The sequence below is a fragment of the Aricia agestis genome, chromosome 1 (genome assembly GCF_905147365.1).
Source record: "Aricia agestis chromosome 1, ilAriAges1.1, whole genome shotgun sequence".
Classification (NCBI taxonomy): Eukaryota; Metazoa; Arthropoda; class Insecta; order Lepidoptera; family Lycaenidae; genus Aricia; species Aricia agestis.
This window is the reverse complement of record NC_056406.1, coordinates 17,951,715-17,972,530: the sequence shown is the minus strand read 5'-3', so window position 1 is coordinate 17,972,530 and position 20,816 is coordinate 17,951,715. Positions and strand designations below refer to the sequence as shown.

Here is a 20,816-nt window from a genome sequence, read left to right as displayed (position 1 = left end):
CGCGAAGTTAAATGTCATAGATGAAGTTTTTTAATTACTACCCTCATGTTTTGGACTTCATTTTATTCTATGCAGAATTATTAGGTGTGCATTTCGTGGAACCCTGCGGTGTGGTTGGTCATTATTTTCGTTGCTTTAGCTACGTGTTCATGACAGTTACATGGAGCCATGAGCAGTGAAATGTTTAAGATATTTTATTATAATATTCCAATGACTATTAGATACCTTGTTATAAACGTAAAGTTACGAGGTTTCGTTAAGAGAAATTTTTCTTTGATAAGTTTTGAAAAACATGAAATAACACTTTGTGTTTAAAAGTAAACCCTCAAGGAAATTCCTTTGAGACCTTTGTTCATACTGTCGATAATTTGTTTCAAAGTTAAATGTTATTATATATAACCTATCTACTCTTATTTTATAATAAATCAATTTAGAGACTTATTACTTAGGCAAGTATTAACAGCAGAACAAAAAGATCTTGAAGATAAAAATGGTATATTTAACCGTTTGAATTTTCAAAATAAAAGCGTTATTATATGACGTAAACTTTTATAGTATAGGGCACACTAATGTAACTCATATCCATCTCATCACCAAAGAAGCGAAGAACAGATGTGCAAGGTGTGATAGTGATATTTCTGTTAAGCATTTGTTAATTGATTGTCCAATGTACAATAGTGAACGTCTAAAAGTTAATCTCCCTACATGTTTCAATAAGTGTTTTGAAAGTACTGAAAAAATTGTAACATTTCTAAAGTCAATTAACTACTACGATCTGATTTAATATTGTAAACCTAAAGTGGTCGCTAATGACCTTGATGTTTGAGCGACCTAAAATAAATAAATAAAAAAAAAAAAAAAACTTTTATAGTAAATGCGAACACAATATGTAGGTTTTTTGGGTCCTGGGAAAGGAGGTATAGTTTTTATGATAGAAAACTGCACGGCTTTCGCGTGATAAACGTGTATAGGCTCGACCTCGACAAGGTTTTAAATGAACGTGGCGAGAAAAGGAACTAACGCTTCTATCATACAAAAACGTCATTTTTGACAGTTCTCCTTTACCAGCAGCGCCCCGTCCACGTTCATTTAAAACACTTTAGTAATAATTAATTTATCTGTGACGAAGTCATCCAGTATTGCATAAAACGTCAAGTATTTTATAAAACTTGAAACTTGAAATTTGAATATCCATTGTATAATGATATTGACGTAAAACTTTCTTGCAAAGAGCAACTCTCTTCAAAAATGAGAAGTAACTTTGGCAGCGCTTATTAGTATTGTTCTTATTGTTATCCAAGTAACCCTTGAACTTTCAGACTTGCAGAGTTTAATTATTCCTGGCACCGAGCCAATAATAAATTGTCGTTAAACTCGACGAAAAATTTCTAGATGTTTTATTCCAACTAAAATCAATTATGCATTTCAAATATTTTTTTAAGTAGAATTATATTTTATATGCATTGTTTGTTAATTGACGTTACCTACTTAAACACTACAAGTAAAGTTTAACGAGATAAAATAGTTGAATTGTTTTTGTTTTCTGAATTGCATATTCCAGTGCCCGTTTACATTATTATAGTAGTAATTCCAATCCTGGATTCACTGGATTGGAATAATCTAAACCCGCAATATAGAAGATTGTTTTACTGCAACTAAGTTCTATCTCAACTGTGAATAATAATGAATGTTACAGTTATACCTAGATATTCGTAAAAGCGGACAATGACTATAGTTTACTTCGATCTTATTAATTTGTATTTCAGGATGATCCTATTCTTTACTTGTATCAAAAGATAGAGACTTACCTGAAGAGATAAAGATTGTGAGGATGAGCATTGATAGGTGAAATGAAACATTTGACGACTTGGTATCGACTGCCCTTTATTCCAATGAAACTTATTTATATGACTTAATTTTTAGGGTTCCGTACCCAAAGGGTGAAAACGGGACCCTATTACTAAGAGTCTGTCCGTCCGTCCGTCCGTTCGTCTGTCTGTCTCCAGGCTGTAACTCAAGAACCGCTATAGCTAGACTTCTGAAATTTGGACGGATTGTGTATTTCTGTTGCCGCTATAACAACAAATACTGAAAATAAATTTATCCAATACAAAATACAAAAAAGCCGAAAAAATCTAATTTTATCGGCTTTTTTTGCTCTATATCAATAATGGCAACAGGTAGATTAAGTACTTGAATTTTTCACAAAGTCCTTTATTATATGTGTACTTTAATATTTGATTATAATATTAAAATAAAATAAAAATGTAAGTCCCATTCAAAAACACAATTTTTGGCTTATTTTCCTCTATAACGGTACGGAACCCTTCGTGCGCGAGTCCGACTCGCACTTGGCCGATTTTTATACTAAATCTTTACAGAAGACTTACTTAATATAAACAGGTCCAGATTTATATTTCTTAGGATTATAGGCTATTTTAATTTTGCCGCCCCTATGTACGAACTCTGCCGCCATCCTATAGGACGCTGCCGCCCCTTAGCACACCATAAGACGCTGCCGCCCATAGGCCACGGCCTATACTGCCTAAACATAAATTCAGGGCTGTATTTTAATCACTAATATTACCATTCTTTCTATAATTTTCCAGTATAATATCCGTGAAGGCTAAGTCGTTCGCCGACCGCGAGATCCGGTACACGCTGAAGGCGCAGGGCCAGGGCGCCGGCACCTTCAACATCGGCCCGACCTCCGGCATCGTGAAGCTGGCCAAGGAGCTCGACTTCGAAGACCTGCGCCAGCCCCACGTGTATTCCCTCGTCGTCACCGCTACCGAGGACTCTGGAGGGTTCTCTACTTCCGTTGAGGTAATTTGTCTAACCAGGGCCCTGATTCACAATGCGTAATTCTACTCGGATTCGGAAACTCATTACGCGACATCCAATAAACACTCGCCGCGCTAAGCATTGACCAATGTCCGCACGGTAGTTTCCGAATCCGTTAAACGGAAATCGTGAATCGCCCTGCAGGTGGTTGTCAAATCAGTTTTCTTTGAACTTGGCTGGAAACAAAACAATGATCCCAGTCAAGTTTAAAGACTTTCCAACCATTTTAGAGCTATTTACTTTGGTTTAATTTTTTGTTTCGGCATGTAGTTCTATCTACATAGTCCTCAAAATTCATTAAGGTTGTTTTAGTGTTAGAATTCAGTGATAAATACTCTAGCAAAATTAATCGATATAAATTTAGGCTTACATAATAATATTATTGTTTTTTCGAAGTCTGGCTTTATTAGTTGATGACAAAATCAACAAAATATATTATTTTAGTAATAATCTTACTTCTCACTGAATACATGTATAGTTTAAAGCACGATAATCCTACTTCCTAGTTTATATTAGACGTCTTTAATCTATACCAAATATTGACGCTCTAACATATTTATATTATTATGACGTTCCAGTTAACAATCCGAGTGACGGACGTGAACGACAACGCGCCGAAGTTCGAGCTGCCGGACTACCAAGCCCACAACGTGGACGAGGACATTCCCCTGGGCACCAGCATCCTCAAGGTCAAGGCCATGGACGCCGACTCCGGGAAGAACGCTGAAATAGAATACCTGGTGTCAGGTGAATATTTTTTTAGAGGATAGAAGTTTAGCTGTGTTTAGTGCTAGTTCAGACAACGCAGAAACCGCGCGTTTCTAATGCAGAAACCATAGTAAAAGGAGGTTAAGTAAGTCATCTTCATACAAACGCACCGCGCGCGGCTTGTATGTGTGCGCCATAGTATCAATGCGTCGCCGCACGGCGCGGTGCCTTTGTATGAAGATAACGTATTTCCCGTCCTTTTACTATGCTGAAACCGAGCTTTAAAGTGTGTAGTAAGACAATTACGCCTTTGTTAGCTACGAGCGGTTAAAACGCACGGGTCTAAACTACGCAGCCTAGGCCTTTACTCAATTTTCTGCCGAGCAGGGTGAGTTAACAGCCTGTAGTTAACATACCTACAACTTATCAAAAAAGAATAATGATATAAATTTAAAGTCGGCCTACTGGTTCGTTAAAATAATAGAAAGAGGATAATGCCATATTTCAAGGTCATGCCAAGGTTTCATTCCCTGCGAAAATATGGCATCTTAAAAAATCGGCCAAGTGCGAGTTGAACTCCCGCATGAAGGGTTCCGTGCCCGCACAGCGTGGTGCATGAAATTTAGCACAGTTATTTATATGGTGAAGGAGTGCATCGAACTAAAATTATTTTGAAATTATGCTTTTATCATACATTTTTTTAACAAATAAAACATTACACACACTACAACACACACACATGAGAAATGACAGATTTTTAAGTGACAAGCCTATACATACGAATTATACTCTTTTATTTATGGTTACAAGTTGACAAACTTAAAACGGATTATAGTTATTTTTATTGAATCTAAGATACTATTAGACAATGCTTACACGGCCAGTCTGAGATCAGCTGAGTCCCAGAGACAAGAGTTGAAAAAAATAATCATAAAGTCAATATTTTTTACAAAATATAGGTAGTAGTCCTAATGTCGTTGAAACTAAGGTCGAATTTCGACCATTGGGCGATCTCTAGTATTTATAATTTACCTAAATAAGCAATTTTCTGAACATATTTTCTTTTTCAAAACTTTAAAATGGCTGCAGTTTCTGAACCCACCGCTAAATTAAAAAACTATCCTAATTTTTTTTATCAGTTCTACCTAGTGTAAAAAAACCTACTAGGTCTCCATGACGCTCGAGTGACTTTTCCTTAGTTTTCATTATTCGTAGATTTGTTGTTAAAGCGGCAGGGTAATACACAACCTGTTAAAATTTCAGAAGTTTAGCTATAGCGGTTCTTGAGATACAGCCTGGAGACAGACAGACTGACGGACAGATATCGAAGTCTTAATAATAGGGTCCCGTTTTTACCCTTTGGGTACGCAAACTCTATAAAACAAAATTGTTGGATGAAACACAATACAAATTGAAACATCAAAAACCGTAGGGCCGCTTAGCGCAGCATATTATTATGCATTGCCCTATCTTGTTTCGTCTCGTTTGGGTGTAAACTAAACGAAACTTACCAGGCCTCATACTCCACATTCATTATTCATTATAAGTTCCTGTACCTAAACCAACTTACGAAACTTTTGAATGTTAATAGGAATAAATTCTCAGAAACCTTCTAACTACGTGGCATGGTGAACTTATCGACTTTCAAATAAGTTAAAGTTTCTGTCGTCCGCATGAATTGCTCGTGTAAAGTAAATTTAACTTATACGGGGTGAGATAAGTTTATCTCAGCTTACCGCAGTCGGTGTTATACAGGGTGTGCTGATATAATTTGACTGTTTAAAGTTGCTTAACATTAATTAATAATTAGTGACTTCAAATATGTGTTTCGAATATTATTTTTATTGGCGAATTACATAATATAATACCCTTATAAACATAATATTTTAAACGCACATTACAATAGAAAATACAAATCATAAAAGATTTCTTAACTTCGTTATAAATTCAGTGATATTCAAGCATCCTCTTAAAGAATAATAAATTTTAGCAAAGAATAAATGTTAACCTTACATTTGTATGCTATTTCAGATGACCATTTCAGTGTGGACTCCAATGGAATAATCACGAATAATAAACAATTGGACGCTGACAACAATAATGCCTACTACGAATTCGTCGTGACCGCAAAAGACAAAGGCGAACCCGCAAAGACCGGAACCGCTACCGTGCGAGTTTACACCAAGAACAAGAACGACGAGGAGCCCAAATTCTCGCAACAGGTGTACACTCCCAACGTCGACGAGAACGCTGGACCCAACACCCTCGTTACAACCGTAGTGGCCTCAGACAAGGACGGTGACAATGTGCGATTCGGGTTCGTCGGAGGCGGCACCAGCTCCGGACAGTTTGTGATCGAGGAGATCACCGGTGTGATCCGCCTACACAACAAAGCTATCTCGTTGGACCGAGACAAGTATGAGCTCAACGTTACTGCCATGGACGATGGTGCATGTTGCGTTAACGGAGACGCCACCATCCACACTTCGACTGCTGTGGTAGTTGTTTTCATCACTGATGTCAACGACAATAAGCCCATTTTCAAGGACTGCCCGACGTACTTCCCGAAAGTCGAGGAAGGCGCTCCCAACGGAAGCCCAGTGATTAAAGTCCACGCTACCGATGAAGATAAGGGTGTGAACGGTCAAGTCAAATATTCTATCGTTCAGCAGCCTAACCAGAAGGGCACTAAATTCACCGTGGACGAGGAAACCGGCGAAGTATCCACTAACAAAGTTTTCGACAGGGAGGGTGATGACGGAAAGTTTGTATCGGTCACCGTCAAAGCCACCGATCAGGGAGAACCATCCCTGGAGGGTGTCTGCTCGTTTACTGTCGAAATAACCGATGTTAACGACAATCCCCCTCTGTTTGACCGTCAAGTAAGTAATAGTAACGCACATAATAATTGCATGCCGACACGCGTAGTAGAAACCTATTATGTACATAATATGCCTGTTGTATGACATAGTATGTCAACGATAATATTGCCTTTCAGAAATATGTGGAGAATGTAAAACAGGACGCTAGTATAGGTACAAACATTCTGAGAGTATCGGCCTCGGACGAGGACGCCGACAATAACGGCGCTATCGTTTACACTCTGAGCGCCCCGTACAATCCCGCCGATATCGAATATTTCGAGATCCAACCAGAATCTGGTTGGATCGTTCTAAAGAAGCCTCTAGACGTAAGTATGATTCATAAATAGACTAGGCTAAGAGGTTCGACAGAATGTGAAAAGAGAGACGAATGAAAGGGAACTTTACTATAAAGTTTGGTGGATGAGTGCTACCAACAATGCCTAGGATTCAATTGGCACACGTTTTAGTTTTTTAACTGTAAATAGTTCTAAATTGACCGCTGCTGTAAATAGCTGTGAAGATGGGTTCAATCCTGGCTGAGGAGTAGTTGTCCATCGAACGGCGGCGCGGCGCGGCGAGCTGCCGGAGGCTTGTTCTTCTTGCAGCACCATTAGTTTCAGTTGCCGCCGGCGCCGGCTCAGCACTCAATCTTCGTTACGATTTATTTCCGCAGCACCATCTTGCATTGACTATCTTATCGAGATATAACTTGTGTACAAATACATTTGACCGATATAATACTGCTGTAAATATTTCACCGTTGAAACCTATGTTTAGTTCTAAAACATGTACAGTTCTTGTAAGAGCACTTTTGTATATTACGCACAAACTAGTTTTGAAATTTTTTTTATGTAATTAATCGGTTGATTTGAGAAGCTTACGCTTTTGAACATACCTCAGTATTATATGTATGTACATGTTTTGTTACTAATCTCCGATATTATTTGCGAGGTGACTCCCGTGGGGGGCGGTTCGAGCCCGCCCCGTCGGTAATCGGGCCGCATTAGACGACTACTCATGCAACTAGAATATGTAATCATCATAATAATTAATTTTTTACAGGGTGCCAGTACTAATATCTATACAATTTTTTAAAATTAGTAACGGGATGGGCGAATTACCCCCCGGGGCAATTCGGCCATCCGGCCAGTTGTGACATTATTCCTTCTGTGAAAGGGGCTACGTTCTCGAAACAAATCTTGTACAGTAAACCGTAACGTCCATCGTTTGTAATATATTCATTACAATGAGTGTCGTTTTGTCGTAGTCGTTAAGAGGTCATGAAAACCTTCGTATGACAACCTGACCTTTCCGCCATGTCTTGTACGCAGAGCCGCATGCGTTTGCCTGCTTTACGTTACTTTACTTTTTTATTATTAGTTTAGTTACTTTACTGTAAAGTGTAATCATAATGTACAGTTCGCCTTTTTCCTAATGTACAGACCGAACGTGTAATATACTGAGACTATACTTTCCGATTTATTTTCTGCACCTTCTAACATTGGCTAAGCTCAATGTTACTGTAAGCTAGCACGAATGATGCCCGAGGCTGGAAGCGGAAGCGTGAGTGGATTTACATTTTATAGTCGACTGTCAGTACCTAGATCTCTTGTTTTATTTCGCTTAGTGTATGATCGAGCGACGAATGTTCGTTTCACTGAATCAGGGAAGTTATCATGAAAAAGGGAAACTACATAATTTGAAAGTGGTCTACGTTTAGAGTTTATTTTAATTATTTTTGTTGTTTATTAGCGATGAGTATTTATGTGTTTATATTTGAGTTGTGTTTATGTTTTATTTGTCCCCGCTGACCTCTGACCCGTGTATCTGTAGCGGGACAGGTACCGCCTGCGCGTGCGCGCCTCCGACAGAGGCGACCCGCCCTCCTCCGCGGACGTGGACGTTGAGTTAGACGTGGTAGACAGGAACAATAAACCCCCCATCTGGGACGTGACCACGTATGGCCCCGTTCACATCAAAGAGAATGTCACAGTGGGTACCGTAGTGACCAGTGTGAAAGCCAGGTTGGTATAAGGCGCAGCGGGCTCCCGGGCCCGCCGCACCTCCGCTCCCTAACACTACTAACGACGTGGTTTTGTCTGTTTCCATCGACCGTTTCCCGACTAGCGAGAAACGTACAAGTTGGAGGCTATGGCTCAAGACAAGGGCTTCCCGCCCTTGTCCAGAACCGTGGAGGTCCAGATAGACGTAGTGGATCGCGCGAACAATCCCCCCGTGTGGGACCACACCGTGTACGGCCCAATCTACATTCGTGAGAATTTGCCCGTGGGTGCCAAAGTGGTGTCCGTAAAAGCAAGGTGCGTGAGTTACTGTCCGCGCGGGCACCGCACGCGGCCTGTGCGCTGCGCGGCGCCGCACCGCGCGCCTCGCGCCCTCCCTCATTCACATTCCAGACAGAAATTGCTCATTTCATCAGCTAGTCTCGACTCTGATCTATACCTACGGTCGAATGTGGGCGAGAGACGGCCGAGGCGTGGGGTGCGCGCGCCGCGTGCATTATTAAATATTGTTACGACTTACCTCACGAATGATGATCAGAATACAATGAATGTTGTGTCCGTAAAGTTCAAATGCATCGTCACGAACACGCGGTTTTTGAGTTACACCAGCGTGCATTAGTGGGTCACTGCTTTTATGGAAACGGTATCACTGTTGGCTCAAAAATATCTTTCAATCTTGTTCACCATATTTAACTTAATGACACATACAGTAATGTATTATATAGCTCAATATGTAAACTAATACCAAACTTTCAAAAGTTTATAATATAACAAAGGTATTTTTGGGGCACAAGTCAATAATATAATTTTAGGTATGAGAATAACGATCGAGACTTTATTGCATGTAGGCTGAACGTCATCGCATACAATGATCATGAATACGTAATTATTTTAGTCACATCTAATTATTGTGTTCATTTTTATAAGTTCGCATGTAAATTTATTTTGTAGAAAATAGGTCATTAAATTTTATGTTCAATTCATACATCATAGAGAAATTAAATATTATAAGATCTAGGCAACCATAGTTTTTTTTATATCGGACAATGAAATATGCACGGTAACAGTCGTATGAGTAGGTGTTTTACTGTTTGAATGTATAGGTTATATGTATAGGGTTTTAAGTTTCATAGACTTTACTCAAAAATCAAAAATACTACTTACGATTGAAACGTTTAGTGGGAATGAAATGTGTTAGATATTAGTTAATAGTTTTTTCATTTAAAAATATGTCCCCGAATTACGAATATGTCCCCGAATTACGAATAATTTCATAATTTCATATGGTCAAAAGAAGTTTCAGTTAATCGATAACTTAGTACAACTTACCACGTAATGTCAAAATCATAATAAATCGGGGTAATTTTCTGAATTTTTAAATAATTGAGCCTCTTGATTAATATTAATAATCGGCCAAGTGCGAGTCAGACTCGTGCACGAAGGGTTCCGTGCCGTTATAGAGCGAAAAAATAGTTTTTTTTTTGTATGGGAGCCCCCCGAATTATTTGTTTTACTTTAATTTTCTTATTTAATATTATTATATTAAAGTACGATTGTAATTAAAGATTTCCATTATGGATTACGAGCAAAAAAAAAACCAGAAAAAATCACGTTTGTTGTATGATTACCCTTAAATAATTATTTTATTTTATTTTTAGTATTTGTTGTTATAGCGGCAACAGAATATATACACAATCTGTGAAAATTTCAGAAGTCTAGCTGAAATTTTCACAAAAAAAAAAAACTAAAAATTTCAGCTAGACTTCTGAAATTTTCACAGATATATCTCTCGCTCGCGAGTCTTGAGATACAGCCTGGAGACAGACGGTTAGACGGACAGATATCAAAGTCTCAGTAATAGGGTCTCGTTTTTGCCCTTTGGGTACGAAACTCTAAAAACAAAACCTTTTAGTGACGTAGTAAATTTTTCGTTTTCGGTTAAACCATTTGAATATAACGCCGGATCGACTTACGTGTGATTTTAGTAGCGATATCAAGAACTGATTTTTGTATTTCGAATTTCGAACAATATAATATAGAGTAAGTATTGGCATTAAAGTGAGACAAAAATATGAGGTAACCAAAATCGAGAATTGATAATAAATGAAATTGAATTGTCCAGTACCTATTAGGAGGATAAAATAAGGCTAGGAGCATCAAAGTTGTAAGCCTGCCGAACTGTTTATGAATAACTAGCGACCCACCCCGGCGTCGCATGGGTATAAAATATATAGCCACTGAAAAAATGATTAAAATCGATAGCCTATGATCCTTCACGTGGTCTACTCCTAATCTATGCCAAATAACATAAAAATTGCTCCAATAGTTCGCGAGATAAGCCCTTTCAAATAATTTCCCCGTTTTTTCCACATTCTCCTATTAGTCCTAGCGTGATAAAATATAGCCTATAGATTTCCGCAATAAATGGGCTATCTAACACTGAAAGAATTCTTCCAATCGGACCAGCAGTTCCTGAGATTAGCGCGTTCAAGTTAGCCCTTTCAAATAATTTTCCCCGTTTTTTCCACATTTTCCTCTATTTCTTCGCTCCTTTTAGTCTTAGCGTGATAAAATATAGTCTATAGCCTTCCTAGATAAATGGGCTATCTAACACTGAAAGAATAGTTTTAAAGATGAAAGGAAACAAAGGGACATGAGGGAAAAAAAGCGACTTTGTTTTATAATATGTATAGAATATAGCCTCATAGGGAGACTTAAGATTAGGTATTAAACTGCACTTACAGCGAGGCAGAAAAGGTCTACGCTTGCTACAAGCCTCATAGCATATCACCGAGTGTCGTAAAGGCATCTGGTTCACTTTTGTGAAGGCATCTGGTTCACTTTTGTCTATCTGTTCGTCCTAATTGCACATTTCGACTCACACAATGGAAGACGAAACCAACTTACATCACCTTACTAACATAGATTTAAGATTTTCATTCAGTACACCTAGAAATGCCGCTTGAAATCTCTGTTTAAAAATATGTTTATTACATTCAGAGTCCATTTTTACAATCAAATATGATTTTTGGACATAATCTAAAGTTTGCCGACTTTATTTTGAAAATTTTTTCTATTTAAATGAACTTTAAATTCATCAACGACGACTTCGAATTTCAAATAGTACTTTTTTCATTCATCACAATTCATGTTTTTGATGTCGTCACGTGCTTCAAGTTGCGGAAAAGGCGGTTTCGGTAATGCATAATTCAATTTTCAGTTCCGGGATAGAGAACAACCCGACCGTCTTCTATCGGCTCATGCCAGGCTCGACAGCTCAGACGAATAAATTCCATACGTTTTATTTACAACAAAGAGCTGACAATGGGTTCACGTGGGCGGATATAAAAGTGAACCATCCGTTGGATTATGAGAGCATAAAGGAATATAATCTGACAATTCGAGTAGAGGTAAGATTTTTTTGGATATTATGTTTTGTGTTGTCAGTTTGAATGGCAGGTTTGAGAGGGTAAGAGAGCATACCCTACTTTTATTGTTTTAGTTTTAAATGTGGGTATCGTTCTTCTTTACAGAGCTTACACTGCCACAAATTCATCTGCTTTACTTTTTTGTTTTGAAATCAAAATAAATATTCTCTTGTTAAGCTAATGCATTACGTAACGGTACAATATTATTATTCAATTGTGTTAAAACCCTTTAAAAAAAACTATCAATATGGTTTAAATATATATATATATATATATGTTACGCTCAAAGACCGAAATCGCACAATGAGCGAAAAAATGGCTCACAACGCGTTGTGGTCACAGTGAAACAGCCACGATTAGGATGTCTGTCTGTCTGGCGCAACGTGTTATTGTTTGTTGTTGTTGTTTTTTTTTTAAATATAAGGTAATCTGATCTTAATAAATTATAAAAATTTAGCTTTATTTTTATTTATATAATTTAAATATAATACTACTAGTTGATGCCCGCAACTAAGTTGCGCTAGACACACAGTAATAATATTAGTACGTATAGTATGGAATTATGGATATTTTATAAATAATAATGATAAACAAGTTATGCAGTGATTTAGTAAAAGAAAAAATACTTTGTAGTACGCGTGGTAATTCAAATATAATCTTCCACACCTATGGACGATTAATCAATCAAGAACAAGTCAAGAAAAACGAATAGCATATCAGCCACGACACGAATTTCGCGTTATGGTCTTTTGGTGATTACCAGAACGCGTCGTGGCCGTTTTCATTAGAGCCACGACGCGAATTTCGCGTCATGGCTGTTTCACTGTGACCACAACGCGTTGTGAGCCATTTTTTCGCTCATTGAGCGATTTCGGTCTTTGAGCGTAACATATATAAAACACAAAGGTGACTGACTGACATGGTGATCTATCAACGCACAGCCAAAACCACTGGACGGATCGGGCTGAAATTTGGCATGTAGGTAGATGTTATGACGTAGGCATCCGCTAAGAAAGGATTTTGATCAATTCTACCCCCAAGGGGTCAAAATAGGGGATGAAAGTTTGTATATAATAATACTTGCTAACGCGAGCGAAGCCGCGGGCAAAAGCTCGTTAACGAATATACGCTTGTTCGGAATTTCGGAATACCTAATATCTACTAATATCTGCAAGTAATTATCTACGTTTACAGTAATTAATGTGTAATTAGCTATAACTACTAAATAATTTAATAATTAAGCGTATTGAGCTGGTGTTATCCACGTTGTTGTATGTATTAAGGTATGTCGATTAACCTCACTAGGCAATAATTAGATACAACAGCTTGCACGAGAAGTAATAAAACGCGTTACAAAGCTCTACTATAGTCTATATACGATCGAAGACAGAATATGCTGTTTAACATTTTTCAACCTCAAACCTTGACAATAAAACTTGAAACTTTGAAAGTAGTATTGTGAGTGTGGCAAAGTGTGCCATCCCAGCAAGTGTGCCATATAGCTTTAATTCCTTACTGATTAAAGATTTCCAATCAGCAGCATGGAATTATATGGCGCACTTGCCGGCGTACTTTGCCACACTCACTATATACAGTATCTGTCTATGATCTATATATATAAAACTCAAAAGTGACTGACTGACATAGTGATCTATCAACGCACAGACCAAACCACTGGACCGATCGGGCTGAAATTTGGCATGCAGGTAGATATTATGACGTAGGCATCCGTTAAGAAAGGATTTTGATCAATTCCACCTCCATGGAGTTAAAATAGGGGATGAGAGTTTGTATATAATAATACTTCTTAAGTCTTAACGCGAGCGAAGCCGCGGGCAAAAGCTCGTGAAGAATAAAAACGGACTCGTTACCACATTTTACAAAATACAAATCCTAGATTCCTTTAAAATGATAAATTTCCAGTTTCAGTACCAAAATGCGGTCGAAAATTGGCCGTCTAGTCTATAATTTTAATTTCTACGAGCGTCGCACTCATGAATATTTATCCATTGGGTTCGGTAATTGCGTTAAGCCCCGTTTCTGAAGTCAAAATGGTCCATAATTCGATCATATCAATATCTCAGTAGTTAATGGAGGCCAACTTTCCCCCGCCGGGTCAGGAATTAGGATTCAACTCGGTAATTAAATATACAAGATCGTATACAGGCTACACAATATACACTAACATTGCGTCCTATAATACAATATATACGCCTAGCCGAGAACCGAGATGCCGCAGAGTTGTATTAATATGCATTAGCGCGACATGTTGTGAAATTATAATACGTATGTTAAGGTAAAGATATCTCATAATTATCTACATTATTGTATTTTCTATTCTTAAAGTGTTCGTTGATAAAACTTAACCCATCAAGCCCCATAAGCTCACCGGTGAGCGAGACATAATAGAATAACAATACATTTCCAAGAATCCACGATCGAAGGATTAATCGGTAGGTTAACCCTTAGAAAGAAAAAAAAACAGAATCCTAACTCTTCATTAATCCTCCCAAGGAATAGAATCAAAAGGTTTAATTTGTTATAATTTATTATTATTATTTGATCACTTATAAATAATAAGTACAGTTATCTTCATCTCCATACATTGCATTTCATTTTCCATCGTTATTAAACCAGTTAAAATTGTCACAGAATAACGGAGCGCAACAGCTAGCTTCAGAGGCGACGGTCTACATTATGCTTGAGGACGTCAACGACGAAATACCGTTGTTCACGGAGCGAGAACAGGAGACGGTTCTGGAAGGAGAACCTATCGGGACCAAAGTCACGCAAGTCAACGCCATCGACAAAGATGGAACGTTCCCGAACAATCAAGTGAGTACGATCTTGTTTAATCCATACTTAGGACCTGTTTCACCATTTTCTGATAAAGTGCCGAATAGGCTATTCACAACTTTTTTGACATTTCCATACTTAATCTGTCAAGTTAATTGGTGGATAGCCTATTCGTCACTTATCAGGAAGCGGTGAGTTTCACCACTTCCTGATAAGTGATGATGTGATGAATTCCCATTTATAGTAATATTATAAATGCGAAAGTGTGTCTGTATGTCTGTCTGTTACCTTGTTACGCCCAAACCAGTAGACTGATTTTCTCAGGAAAGGACACAGGATACTTTTTATACCGTAAGAATGTACAGTTCCCACGCGATAAACGTCTGCAATGGAGTGTGGGCGTCATCTTGTTAAACAATTATAAATATCCCTCAACTTGGCTTATATAACCTCTGAACCAACGTTCATGACAGGCAACTATAGAAATGTCGAGGAGAATATTCGTCGTCAGTATCTCACGCGTCATCGCGAGAATAATAAAGACCGCTTACGGAATTGTGGTGGATATTAAAGTTATCCATTATGAGTAAATGTAAACCTTTAGGAGATCAATGCCAGTAGTTTCGGCATTACGATACTAAAAGACAACGTAGACGTCTACGCCGTAGAACTAATGCTGCGGCGTAGACCGTAGAGCTTATGCGTCGTATCATGGATGACTATTTTTTTTTGTATTCTTTTCCTGTATATTTCTAGGATTATGCGAGTCTGCAATGAGGATATTTTCTTTCACGCCGCAAATAATATGACATCGTAAAATACATCGTCCGTAATACTGTCACGATAGCGTCGTATATAAAAATGTTTTATTACATTGTACCAAATAAAGAACCAAATAGTATTAAAATTGTACGCAAAAGTGGGTCGTAAATAATATCGCATTGACTCACGTTCAATAGTGGTAATGAATAAGGCTGGATGTCGTTCACAATGTATCGTTTTTTCATAAGTGACAGGGCTTCCAAATGAAATTTTTAGTTGTCGCCATTTTGGCTTTTAAGGGAAAAATCTTATGCTAAGTACTCACATACGGTTTTGCGCGATAGTTTTACTCCGAATCGAAGGAAATGACATATTTGACATATTTAATTCCATCGAGCCGGCTCGAAGCGAGCCTTCGAGCTGTCAGTTTTGCGGTCCACACGGTGGTTATTGCTCGATTTGGAGTAAAACTATCGAGCAAAACCGTATGTGAGTACTTAGCATAGACACAAAAGTCAGTAGGTATTTATTCATGACGTAAGATAGTTGATCTACTTTACTTTTGATAAAGTTAAAAGAAAGAAAAAGAAACGCGATTTCAATTTCCAATCTAGTTACTTTATTAAAGTAGGTACCATGTACCAGTAAAATCTAACAGCTAACTTATAATCTGAAAATAGCTTTTGATAATTTTTAATGCAATTTCCACAAATACACACCAAACCAATAAAATTAAAATCAAACACTCGTCAACCCTATTCGGAACGGTTATAATTTCCCCAGTTATTATGATATCGGAAATGGTTGAAACGGGTGAAATAAAACCGGCATTGTAATTAGTGCGTGAATCGAACACTCAGCTTTGTTCGCTCGCGCCTAATTGCCAGCGGTAATTTCTTCATCGAGATATATTCACAAACTGTTTGTGAATAAGGGCAATTGGATGTTGTTACGTACAATAAGTTTTTAATGATTTTATTGTCAGCGTGTATTTGAAGTTTTTCATATAATCACAATATAATAATGTAATTTAACGATAATTTAGTTTTGATAACATGATATTTTGGTCTGCTTTTTGAAATATTTCAATTTAGGAAAAAGTTTGGGAGTGTGTGCCTTTTTCGTGAAAAAACTTCTTAAGGTGACGCCATGTTGGATATGTTTTAGTTTGCTTGTTTTCTATGAGAAGCCGGCCCGGCCTCTCATAGAAAACAAGCAAAGGAACAGCAAAAAATGGAAAGGGCGCAAGCGACAAAATGGTTTTTGTCGCGTAATTTAAAAAACATAAATACATTTCATATAAGCTATTTGCAAATTAAAGTGCATGCTTGAACCAATTTATGTACAAATTTTAGAAAGCTTAAATCACTCTCCTCTGTTGGCAAAATAGGAATCCCCTTTTGATTGATTATTCTGTGTTATAAAAGTTGATAAATCGTGTTATGCTATAGGTAATTCAAAGACAAAGAAATGATGAATACTGACAATGAATTTTAATTTCTTAGCTTTAGTCATTGCTGAGAAAAATCGATATCGCTACCAGCCCAAGGCGTTGCCTTAACGGATTTATGTCTATTTTGGCACGATAGTAGTTACTTTGTGTTAATTCTATAGTATTAAAACTATGTTTATGGAGTTGGATTAAGATTAGGCTACTTTTTGTTCCTAAAATGTAAGCGTCTACGCTTACATTTTAGGAACAAAAAGTAGCCTTCCTTGTTATAATATCTATATTATAACAAGGAAGACAAAGGATCTGGCGGAGATAAAAGCTAGTTTAAAAGCAAACAGAAGATAAAACTAAACGCGTTACATAAAATTATACAGAAAAACTAATCCCTGCAAATACGAACAGTGCATTACTTGCGAACGAGCGGTTTATCAATTAAAAAGTACGATTCGGGAGACTTTATTTGCAGTCCAGAAAAAACAATCTGTGGTTTTATTTTAAAATAGCGGACGACTTCGTTTACAATAAAAAAAAAAAAAAACTAATACAGAACTCGGACACTAAAAACAAACGTGTACAAATGTTTTCTTTACTAGTGATGTTCGCACTAAAATGCATGGGAAGCAATGAGTTACAAATAACTAAAATACATAATATTGTATAGGAAAATTATTCATAATATTATAATAAAATTTTTAGCTCCTAGTTTTTATGCGATCGTCCTTATAATAAAACTAAGTAGATTGGGGTTGAAAATGTAGGTATGTAATTTTTTATTTCTATATTTTTAACCACGAGTGACAGAAACAATTCGCAAAGAATGTTACAAAAAATATATCCTCAGCCGAGCGTAATAACCTCCTCGTTTTTGGAATTCGGTTAAAATAGCTTTAAACCCCTGTTCATAACCTTTCAAAATTTATAACAAAAACAAGGTGAAAGTGTGTATATGATCATTGATCACACAACATTATTCAAAATTTACTTCATACAAAAGCCACGTAACAGTTTCATATGTTAGACCTGGGGTTGCTAATGTATGATAATCTCGCTACGAATATAGTTCGTGTAACTTTGTGTTTACGCTTCCGCCTAAAGGGATGTTAGGCTGTTAATATTAATGCAAAACTGGTCTCCGCACACAACTGGAGGGACCGTGGCCCTAATATGATCTCTAAGGCGCTTCTCATTTCCATTTCGCAAGTTTCTTAAAGCCAAAGGTAAATAACTAATATCTCGGTATAAATATAATAAAGTAACTTAGCCGTATTGCTAAAACTACAGAGTGTGAAAACAGAAGTGTTACGTGCGTGTAAAACTGCATTATAAAATTACTCTGTGGAATGCCCCTATTCGCGTCTAGTCTCACGATATAATATGTCGCAGTCATCTGGTTCAATCTGCGATTCGATTGAATAACTAGGCCGAATGTCGATTGGACGATCGTCACTCAACGTCCAACTAGTTAGCGATTTATAACATAGCCATTTGAAGATAGCGGACATGAAATCAGTCAGGTAATTGAACGTTTTTGATTTTTTCCCACTGCGGCGCTAGTAGTCATTAAAACAAATATGGCGTCAAACAGCTCACACAGCTGATAGCACATTGTTGATATTTTGTCCATTTAATTTACTTTAAAGTGATATACATTAGTAATAGAATAATATTATGACAGCGTGGATGTAGTTATTACTACTCTGTCAACGGCTACTTAAAAAAAATCATGCCATTTAACGATTTCACTATTTTATGACTTTTAAGTTTTAGTCAAGACGTTAAACGTCATAGTCAAGGTCTTGACGAGTTGTCCTTTATTCATTCAATTGAATGGTGTCATTCAATGAATGTGCTAGTCATTCAATCGAATGGCAAATTAAACCAGATGACTGCGACATATATATAATCTCTGTTCGTCTGTTTCTTTGTCATCTCTTTAGGCTTCATTCGTTGAACCGTTTTTATGAAATTTAGTACGAAAATACTTTGTATCCTGGGAAAGGATAATATAGGATAATTTTCACCACAGAAGAATGTACGGTAACCGCGCAATAAACGAGGGAAATAACGAAATTGTGGGCAACATTAGTATTTGCTAATACGATGTTGAAATTGATGATGCGCGAATATAATTTATCATCTGCTTTTATCTGGGCGCGTGAAAAGTGTGCGCTCGAGATGTTCATGTTCCGTTTGCTGTAATTTATATTAATGGAGCCTGGTTAATGTTTAGGGTTAAAGCGAAAGTCATAAATTGTGAGAAAATTCCAAGTGGCGGGCTAGGAGCTCGTCGATCATAATCATCGTGTGTCGTTTTAAAGTACCACATCATCCATATTTCTTTTACCAATATACAATATAATAACCGCTGCTCCACCGTGGGCAAAAATTAACATGAGCTCACGGAAACATTGTACTTTTTCGGATAAAACAAAGCCAATGTCTTCATCCGTAGCCTATAAACTACTTTTGATTAAAAATTCATAGTTTTTTTTTGTGAAAAAGTAATCAACATGCAAAGAAACTTTCGCCATTATAACTCTAATATTTCTTATATATTACGAAAATGTAAAAGGTAAAAAAAAATTGAAAAAATATTTCCGTAGAATCACATTTTACTTTTAGTGAAATTGGAAAATTCTCCACTAGATGGCGTTGTGCAACCTGAAATAGAGAAGTCGAGCTTTTTGTGAATTACATTTCAACGTGGTGCCAGCATATTTTGTACACTAGCATTCTAAATTTAAATATCAAACGAAATTATACTATCTGCTACATACCTACTTTACGTAATGTTATAATCAATAATAATAATATATTATTAAAATCAACAATTAAAGCACCTGTAATTATACGTGGGAGAGCCATGCTTCGGCACGAATGGGCCGGCTCGACCGGAGAAATACCACGTTCTCACAGAAAACCGGCGTGAAACAGCACTTGCGCTGTGTTTCGTCGAGTGAGTGAGTTTACCGGACGCCCAATCCCCTACCCTATTCCCCTCTCTTCCCTCCCCTATCTTCCCTTCCTTACTATATTAACCTATTCCCTCTTAAAAGGCCGGCAACGCACTTGCAGCTCTTCTGATGCTGCGAGTGTCCATGGGCGACGGAAGTTGCTTTCCATCAGGTGACCCGTTTGCTCGTGAGCCCCCTTATTTCATAAATAAAAAAATTGCGAATAAGCTTCATTTGTATTCCACAATAATCACAAAAAATTTGTGCACAATGACCATAGAGGCCGGCAACGCACCTGCAGCTCTTCTAATATTGCGAGTGTCCATCGGCCACAGTAGTTGCTATCCATCAAGTGACCCGTTTGCTTGTTTGCCCCCTTAGTTTTTAAACAAAGAGGTATAATATTATGTCCTATCAACTTAGTTCCGTTATTCGTATCATAACCAAGATTCTTCTTCCCCAGGTGTACTACTACATAGTAGATTCGCCGCGGAACGAGGGCAAGGACTTCTTCGAGATCAGCATGCAGACGGGGGAGATCTTCACCAAGGTGGTGTTCGACAGGGAGAAGCAGGGGGCGTACGCGCTGGAGGTGGAGGCGAGAGATGGAGCCCCGTCGGCCCGACCCAACTCCGACAACCAGCCCAATTCAGGTACGTGGATAACCACAGATATTTTAAGTGTAACTATTATCGCTGGTGGTAAAAATTCTATTATTTACTAGTGGTCCGCCCCGGCTCCAGTGCGCAGGGGAAACCCTTTATGGGTGCCCCGGGTTGAGGGTGTGCCTCAGTTAGTTGAAGCACCCCGGGGTATGTGGGACTCCCGGTGAGAAAGGTGCCGGGCTTACCCACTAAAACCATCTGCGGTTTGCCTTCAGCCGTATACGGAGGGATGTTCTGGATCTGTCTTAACACAGGACTCTCTCCACGACCGGCCGGTCTACCTCAAAAGGGACCGGACTTCCTACAAAATAAGAGAACGCT

At 37.8% G+C, this 20,816-nt stretch overlaps 1 protein-coding gene across 11 annotated transcripts in view; it reads left to right on the top strand.

Moving 5' to 3' along the window:
- LOC121729849 (neural-cadherin) overlaps nt 1-20,816 on the top strand; it is a 383,323-nt gene that overhangs the window by 59,562 nt on the left and 302,945 nt on the right. For 8 of the 11 annotated variants that reach the window (XM_042118525.1, XM_042118532.1, XM_042118498.1 and 5 more), the window contains exons 6-13: nt 2,610-2,826; nt 3,423-3,591; nt 5,584-6,434; nt 6,551-6,742; nt 8,544-8,734; nt 11,658-11,847; nt 14,518-14,700; nt 20,294-20,483. In XM_042118525.1, coding sequence (XP_041974459.1) covers nt 2,610-2,826; nt 3,423-3,591; nt 5,584-6,434; nt 6,551-6,742; nt 8,544-8,734; nt 11,658-11,847; nt 14,518-14,700; nt 20,294-20,483 — 2,183 coding nt within the window. Of the gene's footprint in view, nt 1-2,609; nt 2,827-3,422; nt 3,592-5,583; nt 6,435-6,550; nt 6,743-7,508; nt 7,980-8,249; nt 8,441-8,543; nt 8,735-11,657; nt 11,848-14,517; nt 14,701-20,293; nt 20,484-20,816 lie in introns of those variants that run through there. The other 3 variants (XM_042118540.1, XM_042118507.1, XM_042118555.1) reach the window with 2 other exon arrangements.